Source organism: Bos indicus, chromosome 17 (genome assembly GCF_029378745.1).
Source record: "Bos indicus isolate NIAB-ARS_2022 breed Sahiwal x Tharparkar chromosome 17, NIAB-ARS_B.indTharparkar_mat_pri_1.0, whole genome shotgun sequence".
NCBI lineage: Eukaryota > Metazoa > Chordata > Mammalia > Artiodactyla > Bovidae > Bos > Bos indicus.
The window spans coordinates 51,014,015-51,039,277 of record NC_091776.1 but is presented as its reverse complement, the minus strand read 5'-3'; the positions used below and the strand labels follow the sequence as shown (position 1 = coordinate 51,039,277).

The 25,263-nt window shown below is 48.3% G+C and overlaps 1 protein-coding gene across 3 annotated transcripts in view; it reads right to left on the bottom strand.

Moving 5' to 3' along the window:
* The window catches only part of SCARB1 (scavenger receptor class B member 1), a 93,207-nt gene that overhangs the window by 37,344 nt on the left and 30,600 nt on the right, over nt 1–25,263 (bottom strand). For all 3 annotated transcript variants that reach the window (XM_070769370.1, XM_019977766.2, XM_019977767.2), the window contains exons 2-3: nt 7,070–7,227; nt 4,009–4,150 (exon numbers count right to left, since the gene is read on the bottom strand). In XM_070769370.1, coding sequence (XP_070625471.1) covers nt 4,009–4,150; nt 7,070–7,227 — 300 coding nt within the window. The remainder of the gene's footprint in view (nt 1–4,008; nt 4,151–7,069; nt 7,228–25,263) is intronic.

The following is a 25,263-nucleotide window of genomic DNA, read 5'->3' as shown; positions in this document are numbered from 1 at the left end:
AGATTGTCGGGAGAAATATCAATAACCTCAGATATGCAGATGACACCACCCTTATGGCAGAAAGTGAAGAGGAACTCAAAAGCCTCTTGATGAAAGTGAAAGTGGAGAGCGAAAAAGTTGGCTTAAAGCTCAACGTTCAGAAAACGAAGATCATGGCATCCGGTCCCATCACTTCATGGGAAATAGATGGGGAAAGAGTGGAAGCAGTGTCAGACTTTATTTTTCTAGGCTCCAAAATCACTGCAGATGGTGACTGCAGCCATGAAATTAAAAGACGCTTACTCCTTGGAAGGAAAGTTATGACCAACCTAGATAGCATATTGAAAAGCAGAGACATTACTTTGCCAACAAAGGTCCATCTATTCAAGGCTATAGTTTTTCCTGTGGTCATGTATGGATGTGAGAGTTGGACTGTGAAGAAGGCTGAGCGCCGAAGAATTGATGCTTTTGAACTGTGGTGTTGAAGAAGACTCTTGAAAGTCCCTTGGACTGCAAGGAGATCTAACCAGTCCATTCTGAAGGAGATCAGCCCTGAGATTTCTTTGGAAGGAATGATGCTGAAGCTGCAACTCCAGTACTTTGGCCACCTCATGCAAAGAATTGACTCATTGGAAAAGACTCTGATGCTGGGAGGGATTGGGGGCAGGAGGAGAAGAGGACGACAGAGGATGAGATGGCTGGATGGCATCACTGACTCGATGGACGTGAGTCTGAGTGAACTCCGGGAGTTGGTGATGGACAGGGAGGCCTGGCGTGCTGCAATTCACGGGGTCGCGAAGAGTCGGACACGACTGAGCGACTGAACTGAACTGAACATCCAGTATCTGAGCTTCCCTGGTAGCTCAGCTGGTAAAGAAACTGCCTGCAAAGCAGGAGACGTTGGTTCGATTCCTGGGTTGGTAAGTTCCCCTGGAGAAGGAATATGCTAGTCACTCCAGTATACTTGGGTTCCCTGGTGGCTCAGATGGTAAAGAATCCACCTGCAATGCAGAATACCTGGGTTCAATCCCTGGGTTGGGAAGATCCCTTGCAGGAGGGCATGGCAACCCACTCCAGTATTCTTGCGGGGAGAATCCCCAAGGACAGAGGAGCCTGGTGGGCTACAGTCCATGCGGTCACAAATAGTCAGACACGACTGAACAATAAGCACAAACACATCCAGTATCTAATCTCTACCTGTAGAAAGGGGAAGGGAACCAGCATTTTCTTAAACGTAAAGGTCTGATTCCATAAGAATTCACAAGGGTCTCTTAACATTATAATTTTTAGGGTAATAAATAGATGGGTTTCATTTATTTTGTATAAATACTGGCATCGTGTTTCTCTAAGTCAGTATTTCTTCTTTTTCTTTCCTTTTTGGCTGTGTCAGGTCTCAGTTGCGGCATGCAGAATCTTTCGTTGTGGCGTGTGGGCTTAGTTACCCCACGGCATGTGGGATCTTGGTTCCCCGGCCAGAGATCAAACCTGTATTCCCTACACTGCAAGGTGGATTCTTAACTACTGGACCACCAGGGAAGTCTCTTAGATGGTTTTTAAAAATCGTAAAAGGATATACAGTAAAAGTCCCTCTCTAACCTGTGACCCTCCTCTTCCTAATCTCCTCCCCCAAGACAACCCACTGCTCTGGGTTCTTGAGTATTCCTGCAGGAAACATCAACGCCAGAAGTCAGCAAGCCGTGGTCCACGGGCCAAAGCCAACCCATGGCCTGCTTTTTACAGTCCAGGAGCTAAGATGTTCTGTATGTTTTCAAATGGTTGAAAGAAAAACAGAAGAAGACCGTATGAAAAACATGAAAATTATATGAAACTCACATTTCAGTATATCCACGAAATAGGTCTCTTGGCATATAGCCACGCCCACTCATTTGTTTTTGTCTTGGGCTTCTTTTGCATTTTAAAAATATTTATTTATTTATTTGGCTGCTTCAAGTCTTAGTTGAGGCATGCAGGATCCTTCATTACAGCATATAACCAGGCGCCATCCCTGACCAGGGGTCGAACCCAGGCCGCCTATATTGGGAGCTCGGAGCCTTAGCCACTGGACCACCAGGGAAGCCCCTGCTTTTGCATTATAATGGCAGATTTGAACAGCTGCAACAGAGAACATCTAGCCCTCAAAGCCTAAAACATCTGTTATCTGGCCCTTTATAGAAAAAGCCCAGCTGGTCAAGGCATGTACAAGCACGTGTGTAAGTGAGTGTGTGCATGCATGCAAGTATTTCTCCTTCAGAAACAGTAAGTAGGGGCACTATGCTTGTGTTCGATTTTCCTTAGTTAGACATAACTAAGAGACTGCTTCACGACACCCTCTGCAGCCCTGCCTCCTTTTGCTGGATGTATACTAATCCACTGCTCGTCTGCAGTAGATATCACAACATAACTCCCCATGATGATCAGTAGATGTTTGCTCTGAAAACGTTGCTGAAATAAACATCCTTGAGAACAAACATCTTTGCCCACATGTGTTATTCTACCAAGAGGACACATTCCTACCTATGGAAACTTCTGAAGTCAGGGGCACATGCAATTTACATCGAAAATCACTTCAATTTAAGTTGAAAATTACCTTCCAACAGCTCATACCAGTTCCGTTCCTAACGACAGTGTCTGTTCCCACAAACGCTCCTACGCCCTGGGCATTTATCACACAGTCTTTGCCAACCTAATTGGTGGGGGAAAGTGACTTCACTGCCTAAACACGCACATCTGACTCTGAGGGAGGCAGCAGCAAGGCTTCAGGCTGTATTTATCTGAGCTTTCATCCTGTCCACCCAACAGACTTCGCAGGTGCATTCACATCTGATCCTGAGCCCAGCCTGGGGCCAGCCCCGGGGCACACAGCTGCTGACCCTCAACTGGGTGGACAGAGGATTGAATGGGAGGCTGAGTGCCACAGAGTGGCAGCCTCATAGACCAAACTAGTTTCAAAACCCTAACCTGCTACCTGCTAGTTGAGTGACTTTAGATAAGTCACCTAACCTCTCTGTTCTTCAGTTTTCCTCTTCTACAAACAGAAAATAATAGTACCTAATGATCGTGGGATTGCTGACAAGTAAACAGGTAGTATGTGTGAAGCCTGACACACTAGTTCTAACACGTAGTGTCAGCAAGATGCTCACACAGCAGACCTGAGACAGTTCTCTCTAGAAAGGCCTGGCCCTTGCTGGCGTCTGAGATCCTGATGTTAGGAGGGCTCCCACCGCTTCCTAACTGATAAGAGGGGTTCACTGTGCCTGGACTGTACCACCTGCTTTCCTGGAACGCAGATCCGTGCCAGGCAGAGGGCGTCTCCGTGACAAGCCCCCAATAAATACCCACTAGGCGCTGAGTCTCTGTAGTGAGCATTCCTGGTAGGGGAGACCTACCTGTGTGTGGTCATAAATCACCGCTCAAGGAATGAAGCGTGACTCCCCTGGGAGGTGGCTCTGGAAGCCTGCGTCTGGTCACCATCCCACGTGCCCTTTCCCTCTGTGGATTCTCTTCTGCCTCCTTCCACTCTACCAAACTACAGCCAAGAGCACAACCATATACGCCGGGTCCTGCGAGCGCTACGAATGAGTCAGTGAACCTGGGGGTGGTCTTGGGGGCCCCGGCACACATGGCAGGCAGGCAGTAAGCCCAGCTACTTCTGTGACTCTTACCTGCAGAGAATGGACATCCTGTCCACAATCTCCCTCCAAACACCACAGACAAGCACACAGCACCCCCATTCAGCTTCCCACAAGTACTCCCTTTTGGAGAGTCTAGATTTGTATTTGTTGTTGTTGCACACGATTAGGGGTTTAACCCGCGTACCCCTGCAGTGGAAGTCTTAACCACTGGACTACCAGGGAAGTCCCTAGATTTGCAGATTGAAAAGGGAAAAGCCATGACTTTGACCAATGCTCCCAACCAGAGACCAAGGTGCACCCAGGAAGCCCGCCGAGTCAACCCAGGAGCCACCGATTGAGCCCTCAAGGGACCGCCCAGTGCAAGGGGCAGGCGGAGAGACGACCAGGGGTATCTCACCAAGACCAGGATGTTGGGCATGACGATGTAGTCGCTCTCCTGGCCGCGGGACTTATCCGGCTGGAACTGGTAGCTGCGGTACTCCAGGAAGGACACCGTGTCATTGTTGTTGAAGGTGATGTTGCTCTTGTGCCTGAACTCCCTGTGGGGGAGGAAGCTGGTGGGTCAGCTGCCAGGAGCCCGGGGGCCCCTCGGCTGTCTGTCTGCCAAGCTTGACTGCCTCCTACACGTCTGTTCCACCACCCACCCACTGTGGTATGTGCTTAGTCGCCTCTTTGTGACCCCAAGGACTGTATGTAGCCCTCCAGGATCCTCTTAAAGTGAAAGTATTAGTCACTCAGTTGTGTCCGACTCTTCAGGACCCCATGGACTGGGGCCTGCCAGGCTTCTCTGTCCATGGGATCTTCCAGGCAAAAATACTGGATTAGGTTGCCATTTCCTTCTCCAGGGGATCTTCCTGAGCCAGGGATCGAAGCCGGGTCTCCTGGGTCTCCTGCATCGGCAGGCGGATTCTTTACCACTGAGCCACCTGGGAAGCCCACCTACTGCAGGACAAGCACAGAAGCCTCTTGTCACCAAATCCCATATGCTCCCTCCCCCTGGGCAAGCTGCCACCATCCCTCCGTCCCTCATCACCCTCCCCCTGGGCATCCTAGCTTTTCTGAGGGAGGCGGCGAGGATGGTGGGTAGGAATATGCACTCTGAAGACAGAAGGTAGGGGGCCCGAATCCTGTCTCCATCACTTACTACTCAAGCCTGTTTTCCCATGTTTAAAATGGGAGTAATGGGATTTCCCTGGCAGTCCGTGGTTAAGACTGCATGCTTCCGCTGCAGGGAGCATGGGTTCAATCCCTTGATGGGGAGCTAAGATCCTGCATACCACGAGGTACAGCCAAGGAAAAAAAATAAAATGGGAGTAATAAGCAGACTTATGTCATTAGGTCCCTACTTGTGAGAATTGAGTGAGCTAATGCATGTCAAGCAACTAAAACGATTGCCTAATGCACAGAGAAAAGCATGTATCAGCTGCAGTTTTTATTGCTGTTATTCTCTTTATTCCATCATGCTCTGCAATCCATTCTCTGCAGAGCATCCAGAAGAATCTTTGAAAAGGGGAAATCAGATCACGTCATCCTCTCCCCCAAACCCTCCTTTGCACACAGGATAAAACTGAGCTCCTTCTGTGGGCTCCAGGGTCCTCACCATCCGGCCCCGTCCAACTCTCAGGTCTCCTCTCTCCCACTCACTCTCCCCTCGCTCCTAACACACCAGCCACACACGCCTTCTCCCCTCCTAGACTACCTTCCCGCCTCAGGCCCTTCGCACCCGCTGCTTTCTGTCCAGGACTCACTTCCCCCCAGATCCTCACACTGCAGTGCCCGCTTCTCACCATCTGGGTCTAGGGAAGTGTCCCCCTTTGTCAAGGTCCTCCCTGACCCTGCAGTTAGACCAGCCCCCGCCAAGCCCTGCCTCCAGCACTCTCCACGGCTTGACCTGCTTTGTTGGCACCACGCTTATGCTGCTGGGTTTCCCCTCATCTGTTCACTTGTTCATTCTCTCCCGATGGGAATGTCAGCTCTGTAAGGCAGGGGCTCTTGTCTGCCTTTAACAGTGAACTGGCACAGTGTCTGGCATACAGGAGATGTTCAGTACTTCATAAAGGCTTATGAAATGAAGAGATAAGTAAGAACTTTGGCAAACCAGGCTCAGCTTCGATGCAGAAGTCTTTATGAGCTAAGCCAGGATTGCAGTTTCCTGAGGGCAGAATGGGCAGCACCAGAAATTGGGTCTTGTATTCCAGGGAGCCCCTTCCCCAATGTCCCTGTGGAGTCTGTGATGCAGGTTGGCACCTGGCAGCTCTTCTGGAGCCTTGTGGCAGAGCATCTCTTGGAAAACTGCTCCAGCCAATGCCAGGCAGCCCAGTAGCCACTGGAGAGCTTCACCCTCCCAAAGAAAATGATCAAATGAAAAAGTTGTGACAGCTGTGGTCATAAAGAAAGACAGCAGGACCCTGTGGGGCCCTCCCAGGTAAAAATCCTTTTCCGTGTCCCCAGTTTTTGTGTAGGGAATACACTTCATTCAGCCTCTTTGACCTTCCCTGAGTTCCAGGGGGCAGATTCAAAGAGTTGTTTATCAGGGGAGGGAGGGGACGCAGAAGCAAAGGAGGGGCAGTCAGGAAAAAATAGTGCAGCCTTGGGGCAGGGTCCTGGCTCCTCCTCAAGGGATACACAGAACAGTATCTCTGAGTTCTTCTGCAGGAACTAAGGCCCCCACCAAGGTGGAGGATGGTACCCTCTGCCAAGCAGAAGACTCCCAGAACACCTCCCTGTTAACTGCACCACCAACCAATCAGAACAAAGTTTTGCACACAGTGGAAGAAGATAAAGGCCCTGACCTTTTCTCCAAAAGATTCTCCCTTTAAAAACTTTCATGGTTGAGCAGAATCTTTAGAGTTGGTTTTTGGACGTGAATCCGCCTTCTCCCCACATTGCTGGCCTCCTAAATAAAGCAATCTTTCCTTTCCAACCAGCACTTGCCTTTTTTTTTTTTTTTTTTTAAACTTTTTGGCCACACCTCGAAGTTCCTGTCTTAGTTCCTTGACCAGGGATCAAACCTGCGTTCCCTACAGTGGAAGTGCTCATTCTTAGCTGTTGGACTGCCAGGGAAATCCCAACACTTGCCTTTTGAGTGGCAAGCAGCCAAACTCAGGTAATGATAATGTGTTAATAACTAACATTTACTGATCACTTACTGCATGCCAGGCACTGTGCTGGGCTCCACATAAGCTCATCCAATCCTCATAACCACTCCACCATGGATACGGTCATCCCCATTTTACAGAAGGGGACATTGCAGGACAGGAAAGCAAAGGCCCTTGCCCATAGTCAGAGACCTGCTGAGTGGCAAAGCCAGGCAGCCATTCCCAAGTCTCAAGCACTGGAGCACCGGATTGGAGCAAGCAGATTGGCCCTGAATGAGCCCTTCTGCAAGGGGCCTCAGTTTCCTCATCTGTAAAATGGGGTGATGACCTGAGTCCCAGCCCAACCCCCTCCATCCTCACCTGTACACATAAGGCCCGTGCTCCTGCACCTGTGGCTTCTGGCCTTGGATGATCCCCTCAGGGTTGACGATGTTGAAAAAGTAGACAGAGAGGTAGAAGGGGACAGGGATTTCCTTCCACATGTTGAAAGACAGGCTGTTGGGGTCGATGCGCACATTCTGTGGGGGACGAGACAAACAAGCTCATGAGGAAGAGGGCCAGGACCCCCACCCACCCACCTGCCCTACCACAAGGCTCCAAAAGGGCTGCTTGGTGCCAGCCTGCATCACAGACTCCACGGGGTCATTGAGGAAGGGGCTCCCTGGAGATGTTCTAGGAGCAGGAGGAGGTGGGAAAGCTGTTGACACATGCTGCTCCAGAGTTGACATATGACATAATTAATGTTAATAGTTGATATTATTTGTATGCATTATTTTTAAATGTGTTATAATAACAACAGCCTGATCAAGAGACTGGGAGGTGGCCACTGCTCAACCACAGCTCATGACACCTGGTGGGAACTGAGCTCCGTGTGTCAAATTCATCATTCATTCATTCACTCATTCATTTAACACACATTTTGAAAAACTGAAGTATAGTTGATTTACAATGTTTCAGGTGTACAGCAAAATATTCAATTTTATATATATATATATATTCTTTTTCAGATTCTTTTCCACTATAGGTTATTATAAGATATTGAATATAGTTCCTTGTGCTATATAGTAAGTCCTTGTTGTTTATCTACTTATATATAGTTGTGTGTATCTGTTAATTCCTAATTTATCCCTCCCCCCTTCCCCTTTGGTAACCCTAAGTTTGTTCTCCATGTCAATACACATTTACTGAACACCTACGACATGCCAGACCCTCTTTTAACAGCTGGTGTTAGAAAAGCGAACAAGACAAACCCAGATCTCTAACTTCACGGGGCTTTTATTCCAGTAGAGGAAAGACAGGTCATCAACAATTAGGGTACAACATGTGGTGTATGAAAGGACATAGTGAAAACACAGCAGGGACTGGGAGGAGGACTGCAATTTTAAACAGAGGAGCCAGGCAGGTGAAAATGTAAGGAAAAACAAAGCAAAAAAAACTAAACCAAAATTAAAAACTAAAGGCACTGGAGGGATTTAGTGGTGGTGGGTAATTTCATGCATAAGATACAGCCTGTGCAAAGGCCCTGGGGCTGGGAGAACTGAGACAGAGCAATGGGGAACAGCCAGGAGGCCAGTGTGGTGGGGAGCAGAGCCTGTGAGTGGGAGGGCAGGAGATGAGAACAAGAGCAATTTTCGATGAAAAGCCAGAAATACAGAAATTTATGTGCTGTGCTCTTGTGCTAAGTTGCTTTGGTCATGTCTGACTCTGTGACCCTATGAACTGTAGCCTGCCAGGCTCCTCTGTCCATGGGATTCTCCAGGCAAGAATACTGGAGTGGGTTGTCATTTCCTCCTCCAGGGGATCTTCCCCGACCCAGGAGTCAAATCCGTGTCTTCTGTGTCTGCTGCACTGGCAGGCAGGTTCTTTATCACTAGCGCCATATGAACTATAAATCTCCAGGTTTATAAAGCTTGGCAAAAACCCCTTGTCACCTAACCCCGCTCCCAACCTGACCAGCCCATCAGGTAGTTGCTCCATGTTGCAAAGCCAAGTGTCTGGAACAGCTTGCGTCACCTTCACTTTTTCTTTGAATGTGGCCTCCCAGGACAAGGACAGCCACTCCCACTGTCCCCAGACTGTCCCAGAACCGGTGGGCAGGGGCTCTGGAGAAGGAAGAAGACTGGAGCTGGCCAGTCAGGCCCAGCCCCATGTCCCTAACTGGTAGATTTTGGGAAGAAGTGGATTTGGAGAGAGTCAGACCTGAGGGCAAGTTGGCCAGCCCTGAACCTCAGTTTTCCCATCTGTGCAATGGGGCCAGTGACTCTGTAACCTCAACTGTGCTTCATTTGATCTACATGGCACTTCAATGAAGAAAAGTTGAACTCATTGTCAAGAACAACAACAAAAAAAATGATTTAACATAAAACCTGGATTTCGAAGTTCTCTTGAAAATATCAGATCAGAGACTTGCCTTAGGGTGTAACAATCCTTTATTGATGAACACATCTTCCTACCAGCTACAAGAGTCACAAGGATCATTTTTTTTTAAGGTTTTTAAAATTTATTTATTTATCTTTGGCTGCGTTGAGTCTTCACTGTTGCATGCAGACTTTCTCTAGTTGCAGGGAGCAGGGGCTACTTTCTAGTTGCAGCGGTCAGATTTCAGTAGTTGTAGCACGCAGGCTCAGTATTTGTGGTCCACAGGCTCAGCTGCCCCACAGCATGTAGACTCTTCCCAGACCAGGGATCAAACCCACATCCCCTGTACTGGCAGGCATATTCTTAACCGCTGAACCACCAGGGAAATCCAGGATCATTTTTATAACCTGAGCATCGAGTACATGCAAATAAAGGTGACGAGAAAATGTGGTTTGTACAAAGCAACACACAAATGAGCGTTTCCTTGCTGAAGAGGGTGTGGAGAAAAAGGAACCCTCCTACAATCTTGGTGGAGATGTAAACTGGTGCAGTCACTATGGAGAACAGTATTGAAATTCCTCAAAAAACTAAAAATAAAATTACCATATGATCCTGCAATCCCACTCCCGGGCATACATCTGGACAAAACTCATTCGAAAAGATACATGCACCCCAATGTTCACTGCAGCACTATTTACAATAGCCAAGACATGGAAATTACCTAAGTGTCTACTCACAGATGAATGGATAAAGAAGTTATGGCATATATACAATGGAATATTCTCACCATAGAAAAGATGAAATAATGCCATTTGTGGCAATGTGGATCAAACTAGAGATTGTCACACTAAGTGAAGTAAGTCAGACAAAGAAAGACAAATATCCTATGATATCACATGAGGAATCTTAAAATATGATACAAATGAACTTATTTGTAAGACAGAAACAGACTCATAGACACAGAAAACAAGCTTATAGGTGCCAGGGAGGAAGGGTGGGGACAGGTATATATTAGGAGGTTGGGATTAACACACAGACACTACTGCATACAAATTGCTGTGCTGTACACTGGAAACTCACATAACACTGTAAATCAACTTTATACCAATACAAAATTAAAAAAAAAAAAACACAAGCATTTCCCAGGGATTGCCTGTGTGTCAGGTGCTGTTCTAGGCTCGTCACATCATTGTCACCTCCCCAACCAACACCATGACCCCTCGAACCAAGAGGGTCATGGCCCTCACCTTCAACAAAGGCAGCAGCTGCAACTCCCTTCTGGGCCCCGAGGTCCCTGGGGCTCAGGTTTTTCCAGCTCCTCCCAAATTATGTGAGCTGCCAGAAATCCAGATGTTTCTATGGCATCTCCCGATTGTTTCAAGAGCAACACGGTATTATTCAAAATCAACACACCCGGGAGGCAGATGGCGCATCCTCAGGCCACGGCTGGACCCCAGGAGACCCCTTTGTCACACTTGCCAGAGCACCTCACCCAGACCATCTCCCAGAGCGGAGGACCTCTCCGTGTCACAGGCAGGGACGCTGGGGCCCGGCGAGGCTGTGTGGCTCCTCTCCAGCCCCGCCACCCGCCCCCTCAGCACGGGCTTGGTGAATGAGGTGAATGCTTGCCCCGTCATGTCCGACTCTTTGCAACCCCATGGACTGGGGCCCGCCAGGCTCCTCTGTCCGTGCGATTTCCCAGGCAAGAGTACTGGAGTGGGTTGCCATTTCCTCCTCTAGGGGATCTTCCTGACCCAGAGATCGAGCCTGCATCTTCTGTGTCTCCTGCATTGCAGGCAGTTTCTCTACCACTTGAGCCACTGAGGAAGCCAAGAAAGTGGAATTCCGACCTCAGCCTGGAAGTTGTTGGTGGGTTTGGGGGTCGGATGGAAACCTTCAAATTTTAATACGAAGGAACAAAGACAGGCCCACAGGCGGAGGCAGTCTGTCGTGCCCTCTCTCCATCCCCTCATCCACAGAACAGCGGTCAGAAGAAAACACATCAACCCAGTTTCCTTCTTTTTACATGTTTGTAATAAAACACATAAGCTCTAACCTCTTAGCAAATATTTAAATATACAATGCAGTGGGTTTTCTATTTTTTGCTGTGCTTGTCAGACCATAGTTCCCCAACCAGGGACCAAACCTGGGCCCTGGGCAGTGAGAGCACAGAATCCTAACCACTGGACCGCCAGGGAGCTCCCTACCATGTGGCACTGCTAACTCTGGGCACTATACAGATCTTTTATTCATCATGACTAATAATAATATTATATAATGTTGGAAATATAATTGTAAAAGACCCTGATGCTGCGAAAGATTGAAGGCAGGAGCAGAAGGGGACGACAGAGGATGAGATGGTTGGATGGCATCATCGACTCAATGGACAGGAGTTTGAGCAAATTGCGGGAGATAGTGAAGGACAGGGAAGCCTGGCGTGCTGCAGTCCACGGTGTTGCAAAGAGACAGACACAATTTAGCGACTGAACAACAACCATAAATAAAAAGGAAGGAAGGAAACTTTCAGAGGTGATGGACATGTTTAAACGTAGATTGTGGTGATGGCTTCACTTCTCTGTAAACTCATCCGGTTGTATACATGCTTAGTCACTCAGTCGTGTACGATTCTTTGCAACCCCATGCACTACAGCCCGCCAGGCTCTTCTGTCCATGGGATTTCCCAGGCAAGAATACTGGAGTGGGTTGCCATTTCTTTCTCCAGGGCCTCTTCCTGACCCAGGGATTGAACCCCACGTCTTGTGTCTCCTGCATTGCAGGCGGATTCCTTACCCGCTGAGCCATTAGGGAAGTTGTATAATTATATACATACAACTAATTTATTATGTTAATCATACAGCAGTAAAGTGGCTTAAAATTAAAACAAAAAACAGTTTCCAGTTCCTGCCTCCCTCCCCCAGCCCTGTTTTTAAGCAAAGGTACAGTGACCCAGAGAAGCCTGGAGAAGCCTTTGAAATTCCGGAATTCTGCTGTGCTTTCCTAATCTCCTGGTCTTCCCACCTAATTCAGGGATAAATCAAGGTCGAATCAATGAATCACCAGATGAAGGCTTACGTTTCTCTCTTCAACAGAAGGGGCTGTGGGGTTCTGGGGCTCCACTCCGTTCGTGGGTACTCACTCACAGGGAATCTCCCATGAGCCAGCTTTGCCTTATGGATACGTTTTTAATCCTTTCTGTGCCTCAGTTTCCTCATCCATAAAATGGGTGCAATGATAGCATCCATCTCATAGGTCTGGTGTGAGGTTTAAATGCCTTTGTAAAATGCTTAGAACAGGGGCAAGTAGAGCCTAGGGACCCAGCAGGTCAGCCAAGCAGTCACCTGGCACAAAGTGACCAGCCCTTCCCCCTCCCCCATTGCTGCCCCACCTCTGGTGGGGGTTGGACTTTGCACCGCTTACAGTCAGAGGGATAACTTTCTTTCCGTCACACTGGACCAGAAGCATTAGGACCAGGCAGCTGATTAGATAACAGTGCGCAGGCCAAGCTCACGGCCTTTTGCCCAACATAGCTGATTCTATCCCTGCCCCCACCCCCCAAGGTCAAAGATCACAGCCCACACACAAAGACCAAGAGAAAAAGCCAAGGTGATCCCTTCCTGGACGCAGCTCCCTCTTATCCAACCAGATTCTCTGAGCTCATTCTGGACAGGCAAGAGGGCTGCCTGGAAGAGAGGGCATGTGAAAGAAAGAGTTGGGCTTTGTCATGAAAAAAAGACGAGGAGGGTGTTACTGGCAGGGGACACAGCCTGTGCAAAAGCTAGGTGGCTTCTAAGAACGTGATCTACCTTAAAGTCCACCAATCCCAAATATGCTTTTAAAACAACTCAAATGTTCACGATGGATAAACCAACTCTGTGTATCTATACAACGGAATAGATAGATAAAAAGGAGAACCGATGCTTTCAAATTATGGTGCTAGAGGAGACTCTTGAGAGACTCTTTGCAACCCTATGGACTGTAGCCCTCCAGGCACCTCTGTCCATGGGATTCTGCAGGCAAGAACACTGGAGTGGGTTGCCATGCAGGGACTGAACCTGCATCTTTTACGTCTCCTGCTTGGCAGGCAGGTTCTTTACCACTAGAGTGACCTGCGAAGCCCTGTAAAGAGAATCATACAAGTCTTCAAATGTACCCATAATTCTCTATTTCTTGAAAACAAGCAGAGATACAAAAGACCATAAACGTCTCCTTTTACTTAGCAAAATATTTTTGAGGTCCTGATCATTAATCTTTTTAAAGCGTAGTTTGCTGACTCTGTTGTTGTTGTCTTAATGTGTTTGCTCCAGTCTCAGTTGCAGCATGGGTGATCTTTTAGGTGCGGCACGCGAACTCTTAGGTGTGGCACGTAGGACCTAGTGCCCTGACCAGGGATCAAACCCAGGCCCCCTGCAATGAGAGCAAGGTATCTTGGCCAACGAGGAAGTCCCAGTTTGTTGACTTTTATCAAATACACATACCTCACCTGTCTGGCAACAAGAAATGGGACATTTTCATCACGCCTTGCTTAAAAGGATGCGTATGAGCCTTTCTGTGCTCCTGGCAGCATTATCTATAAGAGCCAAAAGGTGGATGTGACCCAAGTGTCCACTGACAGATGAATGGATGAATGTAATGTGCTGTAGCCAAGGTTATTCAGCCTTAGGAAGAAAAGGGAATTCTCATCTGTGCTACATCATAAGGGAACTTTTAAAACATTACTAGAGGCAATAAGACAGTAGAAAAAAACACGTATTATACGATTCCATTTGTGTGAAGTGTCTAGAACAGGCAAGGGAGTTCCCTGGCAGGCTAGTGGTTAGGATTCCAGGCTTTCAGGGCTGTGGCCTGGGTTCAATTCCAAGTCAGGAAACTGAGATCCCATAAGCTGTGCAAGATGGTTAAAAAAAAAAAAAAATAGGCAAATCTATAGGGACAGATCTATAGAAGAAGATTCTGGAGAGTCCCTTGGAATGCAAGGAGATCAAACCAGTCCATCCTAAAGGAAATCAAGCCTGAATATTCATTGGAAGGACTAATGCTGAAGCTGAAACTCCAATACTTGGGCCACCTGATGTGAAGAACTGACTCATTGGAAAAGACCCTGATGTTGGGAAAGATTGAAGGCAGGAGGAGAAGGGGACAACAGAGGATGAGGTGGTTGGATGCCATTACCGACTCCATGGACATGAGTTTGAGCAAGTTCCGGGAGTTGGTGAAGAACAGGGGAGCCTGGCATGCTGCGGTCCATGGGGTCGAAAAGAGTCGAACTGAACTGAACTGAACTGATAGGCGCAGAAAACTGAACTGAACTGAACTGATAGGCACAGAAAACAGTCTGGGAGTTGCCAGGGGAGCATGGGGAGTGACTCCTTAATAGCTACAGGGTTTCCTTTTGGGGTGATGAAAATATTCTGGAACTAGACATGTGGGTAATGGTTATACAACATTGTGAATGTCCTAAATGTCACTCAATCGTATGGTTTTTAATGGTTTAAATGGTGAGTTTTTTATTAACTGAAACTTGAAAAAAGAAAGTGAAAGTGAAAATTGCTCAGTTGTGTCCAACTCTTTGGGATCCCATGGACTACTCCAGGCCAGAATGCTGGAGTGAGTAGCCTTTCCCTTCTCCAGGGTATCTTCCCAACTCTGGGATCAAACCCAGGTCTCCCACACTGCAGGAGGATTCTTTACCAGCTGAGCCACAAGGGAAGTCCAAGAATACTGGGTGGGTACCTTAGCCCTTCTCCAAGGGATCTTCCCAACCCAGGAATAGAACCAGGGTCTCCTGCATTGCAGGCAGATTCTTTACCAACTGCAAAATCAGGGAAGCCTTGACACAACTTTAAAAAAAGAAAAAAAAAAGACTAACTGCAAATTAAAACAAGATCACTTCCCAAAAGATGGACACAAATTAAGTCACCTGAGAAAAACAAGCCCAGGAAAAGGTGTGGGGAGACAGAGATGCCCAAGAATGTGAGCACACCGCCCCCGCCTTCGTGACTCTACGGTGCCCTGCTTGGCACACTGGCTTTCAGACACTGCTGACCCCGCCCAGGATCACTGCCTGCACACATTGGGTGACGGAAACAAGCTTCAGGAACGAACTCCCGCCTTTCCAGCACAATGCTACTTACACTCCCAAAGGATTATCCGCTACTCAGATATTCTCTCCTCGTCTGTTTTGTTCTTACAGTGCTGGTCGACACTCACGCCAGTCATCTCGCATCCCAAGATAGGATCGCATGCAGCCCAGAGCTGGACAACTGTGCCCTACAGATTCCCACATGCGTACAAGATGGCTGAAAAACAATCACTGAAGGACTTGCCTGGTGGTCTAGTGGTTAAAATTCCATGCTTCTAATGTATGGGTTCAATTCCTGGTTGGGGAACTAAGATCCCACATGCTTTGTGGCAGACAGAAACCTGAGTGAAAAAAAGACAAGCTGCAGAAAGATAACAGTCACTATGGCCTGTTCATGGAATCACCGACTCAATGGATATGAGTCTGAGCAAACTCTGGGAGATGGTGAAGGACAGGGAAGCCTGCAGTCCATGGGGTCGCAGAGTCGGACACGACTGAGTGACTGAACAACAACTGCCTATTCACATGAATTTTTCAAACACGCAAAATACCATGAAACATTTTATTTAAGTTGCCAGCACAGTGTTGGCCTAGAAGCCAACCGGCCTGGTCCCTGTGGCCTCTCCAGATCCGACATCCTGCCGTGTCCCTGTTACTCAGCCAGCCATGCTGGCCTCCTTGCCATCCCTTGTACAAGTAGGCACAGCCCTGCCCCAGGACCTCTGCATAGGCTGTTCTCTCTGCCCTCAATGTTTCTCATGAGGTAGCAGCATAGCCAAATCTCTCATCCTTCTTAATCTTTCCTCACATGCCTCCTCTCAGGAAGACACACCCTATCTACCCTCAAATCCCTGAACCCCCTAACCTGCTCTATGTTTTCCAGAGTCATTGTTACCTTCTGGCATACTTATAATTAATTATGTCTACTGTTCTTCATCTGTCTCTCCTGTTAGATCATAAAGCCACCAGGACCAGATCCTCAGTTGCTTTATTCACTGATGGATCTCCCAGGCCTGGAACAGAGGTTGGCACCCAGCAGGCACTCAGCAATATGAGCTCAGGAACAAACAGAATCAGAGTAGAAATGTCTAGGGAGCAGCTATCTGCCTTCTCCTTTGTGTATGTTTTAAAAAGCTTGTACTTAAGGTACTACAAAGTAGGGGTTGGGGGCAGGGGTGGCACACTACGAGGTTTGCAGTATCTTAGTTCCCTGATCAGGGATTGAACCCAGGCCCTCAGCAGTGGAAGTGCAGTCTCAACCACTGGACCACTAGAGAAATCTCTCAATTAAGTAAATCTTAAATATTACAATGCTAAAGGAAATCAACCCTGAATATTCACTGGAAGGACTTATGCTGAAGCTAAAGCTCCAATACTTTGGCACCTGATACGAAGAACAGACTCATTGGAAAAGACCCTGATGCTGGGAAAGATTGAGGGCAGGAGGAGAATGGTATGACAGAGGACGAGATGGTTGGATGGCATCACCGACTCAATGGACATGAGTTTGAGCAAACTCTGGGAGATGGTGAAAGACAGGAAAGCCCACTGTGCTGCAGTCCATGGGGTTGCAAAGAGTCAGACACAACTGAATGACTGACCAACAGCAAACATTATAATTTTAATTAAAATGTGATCTGCAACTTCACTGGCCAGGCCGCAGCCTTGAGACTGGGGTGAATGGATGCTGAGACTCAGATCAGCAGTGGTCCACCTCCAACAGCTCCCATTTCCTTTCTGGGTGGGGCAGTAAAGACCCTGCCTAGAGGGGGTGCGGAGCAGATGTCCTGAGGCCCAGGGGCAGAGAAGTGGGACCCCAGACCAGTCTTCTGCTTCACAGAGAGGCCCACAGAAGGCAGGGGAAAGGCCCAGGCTTCACGTAACTGTCCCTCCAAGGAACTCAGGCCAGCCAGGCAGGCCTCCAGCACAAGCCTGGGATGAGCTTGGAGTAGAGAAGCAAGCAGAGGCTGAGAGGGGCCCCACAACTCCAGGGGCCTCTGTCCTCACCCCTGGGAGTCAGCAGCCAGATCACAGGATCTCTGCTCACAGACGCCAGGAAAGCATCTCTCAAGGGGTCACTGGGGCCAGGAAGTCTGCGAGCCCGGTTAAACCAGCCACCAGGAAACCTCCCCTTGCCCATCTCCAGAGCGGTAAGGCTCCTTGGGCTGCTGTAACAAAGCCACACTCTGGATGACTTAAAACATCTATCTTCTCTCACCTCTAGAGGCTAGAAGTCCGGAATTGAGGTGTGGGCTCCTTCTGAAGGTTCCAGGGGATGAGCCTAACTTGCTCCTCCAGCCCCTGGTGGTCTCAGGCATTCCTTGGCTTGTAGCCACCTCCCTCCAATCTCTGCCTCCATCATCGCATCCCCCTCCTCTCTGTGTGTCCTCTTCCTATAAAGACATTCCTGGTGGACTTAGGGTCCATCTGATCCATACTTTCATCACATCTGCAAAGACCCTATTTCCAAATAAGATCACATTCGCCAGTAATGGGAGTTAGGACTTGGACATACTTTTTTTTGGGGGGGTGGGGCAGGGGGAGACCCTGCTCAGCCCAATCCAGGGAGAAAAAGCCAGGGCAAAGCTGAGTGATCAGGGTGTTGATTGAACCACAAGTGCCTACTGCCTCCCGTTGCACTCTTCTATGCTCCCAGGATGACTCTGACTGCCAATTCCAAAACCCCACTCTCCAGGTGCCACCTCCTCCAGGAAGCCTTCAGGGAACTACCTAAGATGAGCCTGCTCTGATCTAATTAAGACCTGGGTCATTCCATGGACAGTCACCCCATTCCATGCTAGATGCTATATTCTGAATTTACAGATAGATGAACAAGGGACTTCCTTGGTGGACCAATGGCTAAGAATTCTTGCTCGCAAGACAGAGGATGCCGTTTCGATCCCTGGTCAGGGAACTAAGATCCCACATGCCGAGCGGCAGTTAAGCCCTTCGTGCTGCAACTACTGAAGTCTGTGTACCACAACTAGAGTCTGTGCATTGCAACAAAAGATCCCACATGACGCAAGGAAGATCTTGCATGCCGCAACTAAGACCCAAAACAGCCATAAATAAGTAAATGTTTTTAAAAAATAAAGATAAATGAATAAGATGGGGTCCCTGAGAAGCTGGGGAAGGGCAGGGAAGCCAGAGAATCCTATCCACCATCTGTACAGCACTGGTCGTAACAAAACTCTTCCGTCTACCTTGCCTCATTGTATTCTCAAAGACCCATTGAACAGACACAGACACTGAGGCCTGAGGGCCAAATATCACCTGAGGTCACAGGTGCAGGAAGAGACTGAGCCCCTGGTTTTGCATCAACATGCAGGCCTGTATCCTCATGTTTCTCTCCCACTGGGCTCGGAGCACACAGGACAGGAGTTTCACAAATTAATCATTAATCTGATCTGCCCAATGAATTGCAAAACGCAATCCTGCCCCCACCGGTAACAGGAAACACACCTCTAATAACCAGATGAGCCAAGACTCTGATTCACCTGTACAAGGCCGGGTTCTGGGACGAGACCAGACTCTTCCCGCTCCAGCCAGTCACTCTCTACCTCCTGGATCCCAGGATCCAGAGACACCCCCAGCCCCATAGGGCTCATTTTGTTGTCATTGTTCAGTTGTAGGGTCGTATCCTACTCTTTGCGACCCCATGGACTGCGGCACTCCAATCTCCCAGAGTTTGCTCAAACTCATGTCCATTGAGTCAGTGATGCCATCTAACCATCTCGTCCTCTGTCGCCTCCTTCTCCTCCTGCCCTCAATCTCTCCCAGCATCAGGGTCTTTTCCAATGAGTTGGCTCAACTCAGGGAAGACTGTAGTGTGGGCTGATTCAGTCTGGATTTGGGAATGCCATACCCTTGACTAAAGTTCTGACTTCCTTTGATTTTAAAGGCAAGAAGAATTAAAGAAAAAAAAAAAAAAAACAGGAAACCCAAGCACGTTGCTAAAACAGCAGAATGAGTTGCTTAAGCTAAGAAGTTGAGTCATGCTTGACTCCTCCACTTCTCTCCCACCCAAAAACCATCCATCAGGAAGTCTTGGCTGCTCTTGCTCTAAGACACACCCAAAATCCATCCACTTTTTTCCAACACCACCCCTGGCCCCTAGCATCATTTGCTTAGACCAATGCAGTCATCTCTTCACTGGTTCTCTCATGTTTGCCTTTGTCCCTAGGCTGTTCCCCACACAGATCAGAGCTACTGGTTTAAAAGGTATATCTGATCATGGCATCTTCCTGCTCAAACACCTCCCACAGCTCCCTACTTATCTAGGGATTAAATCCCAACCTCTAACAGTGACCTACAAAGTCTCACACCCTCTGGCTCCCTGCAGCTACACTAATCGCAGCTCCCTTTACAGTCCACCTTGCTCACTCTGATCCAGCCACATTGGCCTCACTGTTCCTGAGCCCACCAGCCAAGATTCTGGGCCTGGTAGGCATAGGGCTTATGCATTGACCGTTTGCTCCTCCAAGGGCAATCTTCTCTCCAAGGTCCACATAGGTGATCCCTTCATTTCTCAAGTCTAAAGTCACCTTCTCAATGAGGCCTTCCATCAACAATATTTGCTGGTTTCTCACTGCATGTCAGGCTCTTTTCTAGGTCCTGGGGACTATAGTAGTGAATGAAATGGACAAAGAGACTATCCTTTCTAAAGCAGTCCTTCCCCCATCACATCCCATCCATCACCTGTTTTGTCTGCCCAGCATTATCAACATCAGCAATTCCTATGTATTTGTTGACAAGTCCCCCTTCCTACTGCCTAGAATGCAGTCATGATAGATTGAGCTACAGCAGCCACCCTGGGTCATGAGGCAGCCTTGAGAATGGAAGCCACACACAAAGGATGGTAAAGAAGAAAGATAGGAAACACAATCCCATGACTTCATGGAGTCACCCCAACATCCCTAGGCAGTGAGTCCTCAGAGAAAGGTCCATTCGACTCACAAAGAGATCCTATACCATATACCAAAAGGGCTAACGAGAAAAAGACCGACAGATGTCAGCAAGGATGTGGAGCCACCAGAATGCACACTGGTGAAAGTGCAGTTTGGTACAGTCAGTACAGAAAATGATGTGGCAGTGTCTCCTGAAGCTAAATAACACACATGTCCACAAATGAGTGACAAATGGCATGTTCATACAGTGGGACATCACCCAAGCAAAGAAAAGGAATGGACACAGATGACCTAAACGAGCACATCGATGACCAACAGAAACTCGACGCCCACTGATGTGATATTCCAGGGAATGGGCAACGGTAGTCTCTGGTGCTAGAGGCGGGGGTTGCAGCACCTTGGGATGACAGCTGACATGGAGGGATTCAGGACAGCCTTCCACAGGTGAGCGTGCCAAACACACATCCACGTAATTCCTCGACCTCTACACCTAAGGTTGTACACTTTCCTGCACTGATGCTAAATCTAGAATTTTTTTTTTTTTTTCAGCCTCGCCACTCAGCTTGCAGGATCTTAGTTTCAGGACCAGGGATCAAACTCATGTGCCCTGCAGTGGAAGTATAGAGCCCTAACCACTGGACTGCCAGGGAATTTAGATTTTTTTAATGAAAAAAAATTAAAGCAAAAGAAATTTTAATATAAAGGGTGAGGGCTTTTGAGCTGTTTAGCACTCCCTCAAGAGGCACCTCAGCCCACAAAAGCTCAACAGGGAGACTGTATCCTGTCAAATCTGACCTCTGAAGCTCTCAGGCTGCCTCTGGGAGACCAGCAAGGAGACCACTGGAGACCCAGAAGGAAGGGGGGTCTGGAGGCCCTCCCTACAAGCAAGGGGACCCAGCTCTATGTCTACAGTCAGCCACTCCCCATCTCCTAACTTCCTGCCCTTCTCCATCTACCAGAACTTTCTGTGCCCTGGTTTCCTCACCTGTAAACAGGGTTTGGAAACAGGGAGGACCAAGCTCAACTGGGGAGTCATATTGACATAATGAGATGAGCACAGCACTGAGCCTCTGTGCTCTTCCTGCCCAAACCCAGAACCACAATCTAATCACAAGAGGAACATCAGACAAATCCCCATGGAAAGGCATCCGACCAAACCCCTAACTAGTGCTCTTCAAAATCATCCAGGTCACCAAAACCAACAACACCTGAGAAACAGGCACAGCCAAGAGAGCCTAAGGAAACACAACGACTAAGTGTGGCATGGTGTCTGGACGGGATCCTAGGAGGGAAAAAAGGAGATGAAGGACTTCTCTGGAGGTCCAGCGGTTAAGACCCTATGCTTCCACTGCAGGGGGCGCAGTTTCGATCCTTGGCCAGGAAACTAAGATCCCACATGCCTCGAGGTGCAGCCAAAAACAATTGTTTTAAAGGGAAAAGATAAAGGAGATGAGATAGGAACTAAGGAAACCCCAACAAAGTGCTGACAACAGTTTATACTAATGGATCACCACTAATGGACTACACTAATTAAAGATGTTAACAATAGGGGAAGCCAAGTGTGGGAAACGAGGGCGCCCTCCGTATTGTCTCTTCCATTTTTCTGTAAATCTAAAACTGTTTTAAAAATAGGAAGCTATCAAGACACACAGGGCTCCATGAGGGTCACACCAGTGCCTGGCTGAGTTATATCAGAGCTGAGAAGCAAAGGAAAAACGCGAGCCCCAGTAATGCTCCAGAACAGTAAATTCATTGAGAAAATAGTGAAATGTTTAAAAGTAGATATATTAAAACAATATTGGGACTTCCCTGGTGGTCCACCGGTTAAGAAACCACCTTGCAATGCAAGGGAGCCCTGATCAGGGAGCGAAGATCTTACATGCCATGGAGAAACTAAGCCTGTGTGCACGGCAACTAGAGAAAGCCCACACACCACAACGAAGACGCAGCATAAAAATAATAATAATAATAATAAATAAATAAAACATTAAGTTTAAATATTTTATTTAAACCCAAACCAGAATTTATTATAAATTTACCCCTGGCTTTTCTTTTTTTTTTTACTTCCCTAGCTTTAATGGAAGCAAATTCATTGCATTCAATTTCTATTGCCATGTAACAAATTATCAAACATGTACTGGCTTAAAATGTCACACATTTACTATCTAACGGCTTTGGAGGTCAGAAATCAAAAATAGGTCCCAGGTGGCACTCGTGGTAAAGAGCCCATCTGCCAGTGTGGGAGACCTAAGAGACATGGGTTCGATGCCTGGGTTGGGAAGATCCCCTGGAGAAGGAAATGGCAACCCACTTCAGTATTCTTGCCTGGAGAATTCCCATGGACAGAGGAGCCTAGAGGGCTATAGTCTATGGGGTCGCACAGTCGAACATAACTGAAGTGACTTAACAACGCACACACCATAACAGAGCTAAAATCAAGGTGTCTGCAGGGCTGGTTCCTCCTGGAGGCTTTCTAGGAGAATCCAGTCACCTAGCTTTTCCAGTTCCTAGAATCCGCCTGCATTCCTTGGCCCCCTTATCACTCCGACCTCAGCTTTCATCATCACATCCTTTCTGACTCCCCTGCCTCCCTCTTACAAGGACCCTTATGATGACGTTAGTCCCATCTAGATAATTCCGGACAATCTTCCCACCCTGAACTCCTTAATGTAATCACATCTACAAAGCCCCTTTTGTCACATGGGGGTAACGCATCCACAGGTCCTGGGATTAGAACTTCTTTGAGGGGCCATCATCCTGCTTCCCATACCCACTCAGACATGTGAGGCTTCCTCCCACACAGCCCCGTCCACACCCAGGAGCACCCCACTGCCGGGGCGGGGCGACCTTTGTTCCCCATGCGCCCCTTCCTTTCCAGGGCATCCTTGCCCGCAGCCACCAAGCAGGGACCCCGCCAGGACAAGGTGGACCAGCTCCCACTGCGGGAGGCCCACTGTCCTCCTAAAGTGCCCCTCCTTGTGTGAACTTCCTTAAAAGAAACAGACTGGGGGAGGGTTCCCTGGTGGCTCAGTGGTAAAGAATCTGCCTGCCAATGCAGGAGACACAGATTCAACCCCTGATCTGGGAGATTCCCACGTGCCGCAGAGCATGTAAGCCCGTGCACCACAACTACTGAGCCTGCGCTCCGGAGCCCGTGAGCCGAAACCACTGAACCCACATGCCCCAACTACTGAAGCCCAGGTGCCCTAGAACCTGAACTCCACAACAGGAGAAGTCACCGCAGGGAAAGAGTGATCCCCACTCACCACAAGTAGAGGAAAGCCCGTGCAACAACGAAGACCCAGCATAGCCAAAAATAGATAAATAAAATTATTAAAAAAAGAAACACAGGGCAGAACAAAGTCTGGGTGGATTTTCTTGCAAGTGCTGCAGTGGGGCAGGGTGGGGAGTGCCTTTGTTCTCAAAACTCAGGTCTGCGAGAAGCCCCTTTGGGGCCTCAGACAGGCCCCTTCCTCCTCCCAAATTCTAAGACCAAAACACAGCCTGGCCTGACAATGACACAGGGTGTCCATTGGAACAGGAACTGAGACACACCCCAAAGAACTCCACGAGCTGCACTGTCAGCCAGAAAGCTGAGGGCCTAAAAGCCAGCCTCCCCTCTCCCCAGGGCAGCATCAGAATTGGGGAGGGGGGTATCTCCCAAAGCAACCCTCCAAAAGCCAACAGGTTCCCACAGGACAGATTGGGGAGCAAAGGTCAGAGGACAGACAGACTCAGGGTTCTAAGGGTCTCAGGAAGCTTCCTGGCCGGGCAGGGCCCAAGTGACCACTGAGCCACAGTCCCTCAGCCCTGCAAAAGGGACCCAAAGGTGGGGGCCCAGGACATTTCTAAACAGCTGAAAAAGTTCATCATTTGGAAAATTCCTCACTATACCTTGGAATTCTTTTTGACGGAATAACAGCCTGGTGGCAGCTTCAAAGGCACGGGTCCTTTGCTTTACATCATTGTTTACCATGCGCCTGTTTGAGCAGTGGTTCTCAAAGTGTGGTCCCTGGACCAGCAACATCACCTGGGAACCTGACAGAAATCCTGATTCTCAGGTCCGTCTCAAATCTGCCGACTCAGCATCTCTGGGGAAGGGACTCAGATATCTGTGCTTTAACAAGCCCTCCTGGGACTCCTGCCACATGAGACAGTTAGAGAACCAGTGTCAGAGACTAAGATGAACTGATGTCAGATACTTGCTTCAGAATAAAAATACTTGCGGTACAGATGAAAGAGGAAGGCGGGACTCGATGTCTATTAAAGCAGGCGAAGGGCACGTGGCAATCTTGCTGTGCTCTTTTTTTAAATGCACATTTGAAATTTTCATAACACATTCTTTTAAACCAGTTAAAATTTGCAACCCCTACCGCACCCCCAGAGAAACAGATCTGTCTTCCTGAAGCCAACTCCACAAACTGTCAGATTTGGCCACTGGATGAGTTTGGGATCACACTGTACTTCAAAATACTTGAATTTGTTGATAACATCTTAAAAATGGCAGGTACGTTCTGGATTTCCAGCTTCTTCTAAAAAACCGGGAGGTGTGCTGGCTCTGGGTCTGCATCCCCACGTAGCCTAGCATGCTGAGCTAAGGAGCAGCTGCTCCTGGCACAGGACTTGCAATCCGAATCACCACAGGCTCCATGGCTCCCTAAGACCTCACACCAGGCTGCTTTACTCACTGGCATTGTCAGCATGGCCCTTCCAGGGATCTGAGTTTGTAAGCCCTGACCTACAATAACACAGGATGAGAATATGGTATTCATTCATTCCAACTCTGCCTAAGCATCTACTATGCTCACAACTGGTCCTCAAGTGTCATGGGGAAGCAAAGTTCATCAGACAGAGCTGAGCAGGGATTAGGAAAATGACAGGTTATTCACAAATGATTCAGACACACAATAGGAAGAGCTCAGCTCATTAAGCATATCTACTGGCACTGGAACATCATTTAACACTGGCAGGAGTGGGACTTCCCTGGCGGCCCAGCGGTTAGGACTCCACACTTCCACTACAGGGAGTACAGTTTCGATCACTGGTTGAGGAACTAAGAACCCGCATGCCACGTGATGTGGCCAAAGAAACAAAACATTGGCAGGACTGTCAATAGGCTGGCATGCTGTTGGGGAATCAGCTACTAAAGCAAACTCTGGTATGAGTGATGATACACTCTGGTATACACTCTGGGATACTACTGGGGAATC